Source organism: Mandrillus leucophaeus, unplaced genomic scaffold (genome assembly GCF_000951045.1).
Source record: "Mandrillus leucophaeus isolate KB7577 unplaced genomic scaffold, Mleu.le_1.0 Scaffold264, whole genome shotgun sequence".
Taxonomy (NCBI): Eukaryota; Metazoa; Chordata; class Mammalia; order Primates; family Cercopithecidae; genus Mandrillus; species Mandrillus leucophaeus.
Genome location: NW_012102743.1, coordinates 1,822,323 through 1,827,154, shown reverse-complemented (window position 1 = coordinate 1,827,154; position 4,832 = coordinate 1,822,323). Strand labels below are relative to the sequence as shown.

At 38.0% G+C, this 4,832-nt stretch overlaps 1 protein-coding gene across 2 annotated transcripts in view; it reads left to right on the top strand.

The window, feature by feature from the left end:
• The window catches only part of TTC27 (tetratricopeptide repeat domain 27), a 230,546-nt gene that overhangs the window by 61,325 nt on the left and 164,389 nt on the right, over positions 1–4,832 (top strand). For both annotated transcript variants that reach the window (XM_011984236.1, XM_011984237.1), the window contains exon 8: positions 2,409–2,521. In XM_011984236.1, coding sequence (XP_011839626.1) covers positions 2,409–2,521 — 113 coding nt within the window. The remainder of the gene's footprint in view (positions 1–2,408; positions 2,522–4,832) is intronic.

Below are 4,832 nucleotides of genomic sequence, written 5' to 3'. Positions count from 1 at the left end.
GAGATCACACCACTGCACTCCAGCCTGAGTGACTAAGTGAGACTGTCTCCAAAAGAAAAAGAAATGTTACAATGTGAAAATATATATTTTATTTTTTTTTGAGATAGTGTCTCATTCTGTAGCCTGCCTTAGTCTCCAAGTAGCTGGGACTACAGCCACATGCCACTACGCCCGGAGAATTGTATTTTTAGTAGAGACAGGGCTTCACCATGCTGGCCAGGCTGGTCTTGAACTCCTGACGTCGGGTGATCCACCCACCTTAGCCTCTCAAAGTGCTGGGATTACAGGCATGAGCCACCGCGCCCAGCTTCTATCTAGCTTCATTTAGCTCCTAAAGTCTTCCTTGTTTTTTTGTTGAATTAGAAAAAAATTTCACCCAAGATTATTGAGGAATAATTTACATAAAGTATACCAATTTGAATTACACTTTGTTGAGATTTAACAATTAGACGCATGTAACCACCACTGGAATGAAAAAAAGTTTCTCCAAAGAGTGCCCCCATAGTTCTTTGCAGTCAGTTGCTCTCTAATCTGTTTTCTGTCATAGATTAGATCTGTCTTTTCTAGAATTTCCAATAAATGGAATCATACGGTATGTAATCTTTTGTGTCTGGCTTAATGGTTTTAAGATTCATCCATGTTGAAATACCAATATGAACTGTTGGTGGACATTTAAGTTATTTCTAGCAGCTATTACTAATAAACCTGCCTAGAAAATATGTATATAAGTCTTTGTGTGAACATAAGTTTTTTTTTTTTTCTCTCGTCTCTTTTTATTTTTGAAATGGAGTCTCACTCTATTGCGTAGGCTGGAGTGCAGTGGCAAGATCTCAGCTTACTGCAACCTCCACCTCTCGGGTTCAAGCAGTTCTCCTGCCTCAGCCTCCCGAGTAGCTGGGAGTACAGGTACATGCCACAATGCCTGGCGATTTTTGTATTTTTGGTAGAGACGGGGTTTTACCATGTTTGCCAGGCTGGTCTTGAACTCCTGACCTCAAGTGATCCACCCACCTTGGCCTCCTAAAGTGCTGGGATTACAGGCGTGAGCCACCGCGCTGGGCCTCTTTTGCCCATTTTTCATTTGGGTTGTTTGTCTTCTTATTGAGTTTTAAGCGTTCTCCATATTCTGGATACAAGTCCCTTTTCAGATACATATTTTGTCAACATATTTGGATCTGGAGCTTGACTTTTTGTCTTCTTAACAATGTTTTCAGAGAACAGAAGTTTTTATTCTGATGAAGTCCAATTTATGAAGTTTTTCTCTTATAATTCATGCTTTTTGTGTCCTAATTAAGGACTGATGCCTTTCCATCTCAAGGTTACAAATATTTTTTTTTAAATGTTTTATTCTAGAAGCATTTTTAGTTTTAACTTCTGTATTAAGGTCTGTGATTAATTTTGATTTAATTTTTGTATATGATTGAAATAAACGTGAAGGGTCATTTTTTTTTTACAAATGGATATCCAGTTGTTCTGACATCATTTAGTTACTTTTTTTTGGAGAGACAGGGTCTTGCTGTGTTGCCCAGGCTGGTCTCAAACTCTTGGCCACAAGCTTCCTCCCACCTTGGCCTCCCAAAGTTCTCTAATATCATTTATTGAAAGGCTTTATCTACTGAACCACCTAGGTACTTTTACTGAAAATCAATCCATCACATATGCATGGGTCTAACATTTTGGACTGTATTGTGTTCCATTCACTTTATATGTCTGTCTTTATGCCAGTACCGTACTGTCTGGGCTTTATAGTAATTCTTGAAATCAAGTACTTCCTTGTATTTTATTCTTTTTAAAATTGTTTTGGTTATTGTCGATCATTTGCATTTCCATATAAATTTTAGAACGAACTTGTCAGTTTGGCATTTCCATCATTGATAACAAGCTATTTGTGAGAAATTTGTCAACTGATCGCACTATATTGCTGAGACAGAGTTGGGAAGTTGATGTTTTTGACTAGAATTTAGAGGCAGAATAGAAAGATCCAGTTTTGAATCCTGATGCTGTCACATACTTTGAGTGTGATCTTGGATGAGCTTCAAGTATCTGATTCTTTGTTTTTCATCAATAAATAGGGATAGAAATGCCTATTGTTTGTGATTATTGTGAGGATGAATTTGAAAAATGTAAAGTTATCTGCAGAGGGGCTTTTGCATACTTGGCTCAATGAATGATAGCTGTTATTCCCTATTATTGTCATTGTTAGTGCATTCTTGAGGTATAGAATGGCACATCTTTCATTTCTGGAAGGTAAATTGTTTCCAAATATGTGTTTCACAAGAAACAGCCTATTGACCATAGGTAGACAAGGTAAGTTAACTTTATCCTTTCTAGCAATCTATTACATGCCATTTTGGTGAATGAATAAAATTTAATTTTTGGTCTAAGTATTTTCTTTTGTATTCCACTAGAATCTTGAGCTCAATGATGACACCATTCTGAATGACATAAAGTTAGCAGATTGTGAACAGTTCCAGATGCCCGATCTGTGTGCTGAAGAGCTCGCTATTATCCTTGGAATCTGGTAAGTTAATGACTGACTTGGCTACTTTGAACACTTTGCATATTGATTCTCTTATGTGTGGAGAATCTTCATTCAAGGAGGTTCCAAGAGTTTTGGATGAATAGGGAATTTTGTAGTGCTTATGAAGATCAAGAGGAAATACTTTGAGAGCCAATTAAAGGACTAGACATTACGAATCTCCTATGAGTCGGTATATGTATTCTTCTGTTTCCTTTATAAGCACAATTTCTTTGTTTAGCTTTAGCTAGGAGTAGATTCTTAATAAAATGTTAAAGACAGGTGAGAATGACTATTTTGAGATTTGAGGATATTTACATTTCAAAGGATAGGATTATTTTTTAATACTGTAGAACATTATCTGTGGTCGAAATAGTTTTTCCTTTTTTTTCTGATTAGAAATAATATCAAATTTGTGAAAAATGTTTAAGGGCAGGGCAATACAAATAACTTTTAAGAATAAGTTTCCAACGTGATACTGTATCATTCCTGAAGAATTTGGTGTATATTTCCAACAATAATTTGTACATAGTCACAATACAGCTATAAAAATCAGAAAGTTAACATTCATACTTTGCTATCATTTAATTCTCAGACCCCATTCAAATTTTGCTAGTTGTCCACATACTCTCTTTTAGAACAAAAGATCCAGTCTAGAATATATGTGTCACATTTAGTTGTCATGTCCCTTTAGTCTTTATCAGTCTGGAATAGTTCCTCATTTTTGCTTGACTTGCATGATCTTGACGCTTGAAATTTACAAGTCCATTATTTTTAGACTTTCCCTCAATTTGAGTTTGTCTGATTTTTTTTTTTAATAGTTGGATTCACCTTATGCATTTTTTTTTTTTTTTCCTGAGACGGAATTTTGCTATTGTTGCCTAGGCTGGAGTGCAATGGCACAATCTCAGCTCACTGCAACCTCCGCCTCCCGGGCTCAAGCGATTCTCTTGCCTCAGCCTCCTGAGTAGCTGGGATTACAGGCGCACACCACCACGCCCGGCTAATTTTTTGGGATTTTTAGTAGAGATGGGGTTTCACCATGTTGTCCAGGCTGGTCTCGAACTCCTGACCTCAGCTGATCCGCCCACCTCGATCTCCCAGAGTGCTGGGATTACAGGCATGAGCCACTGCACCCAGCCACATTATGCGTTTTTAGCTGGGATGTCAGAGAAATGAAGTTTTGTTATTCTCATTGCATCCTACCAAGTAGAATATGATTTGGGTTTGCTCATCTACTGGTGATGTTAACTTTGATCACATGATTAAAGTGGTGTTTGCTAGGCTTCTCCAAAGTTATTCTTTTATTTTGTAATTAACATTTTATTGGCCAGGCACGGTGGCTTACTCCTGTAATCCCAGCACTTTGGGAAGCCGAAGCGGGTGGATCACCCAAGGTTAGGAGTTCAAGACCAGCCTTGCCAACATAGTGAAATCCCGTCTCTACTAAAAATACAAAAATTAGCCAGGTGTGGTGGTGGGCGCTTGTAATCCCAGCTACTCGGGAGCCTGAGGCAGGAGAATTGCTTGAACCTGGGAGGTGGAGATTGCAGTGAGCCGAGATCACGCCACTGCACTCCAGCCTGGGTGACAGAGTAAAACTCTGTCTCAAAAAAAAAAAAAACTTCTTTGAAAGGTACTTTTAGACTAAATGAATATCCCATTTGTCATCAAAAGATTTATTGATGTTCGAAATAGAATCCCCCATAAAGCTACAATATTGATACCAGTTAAATTAGTAATAGGCAATTTAAGAAAGGGAGCATTTGAAAAAAATCTTTTCCTTTTTTTTTTTTTTTTTTTTTTGAGACAGTCTTGCACTGTCGCCCAGGCTGGAGTGCAGTGGTGCAATCTTGGCTCACTGCAACCTCGGCCTCCCAGGTTCAAGCAGTTCTCCTGCCTCAGCCTCCCAAGCAGCTAGCATTACAGGCATGTGCCACCACACCTGGCTAATTTTTGTATTTTTAGTAGAGATGGGGTTTCACCGTGTTGACCACATGGTCTTGAACTCCTGACATCAGGTGATCCACCCGCCTTGGCCTCCCAAAGTACTAGGATTACAGGGGTGAGCCACTGCGCCCAGCCAAAATCTTATTCTTTTAATTCAGTAGAACTCACCCTTCAGTGTTCACCACATAGCATTTTACTTCATATATGCAACAGTAAGTTTTCATTTATATAAAAGTTGAATTCAGTTCTACAGTTCCTTTTTATTTTAAAATGGATCACATATACAGAGTTCTGTTTCTAAATCCAAAGCAATTTTCCTGTAACATTATTGATTCCAGTGACAGAATTTTTTTTTTTTTTTTTT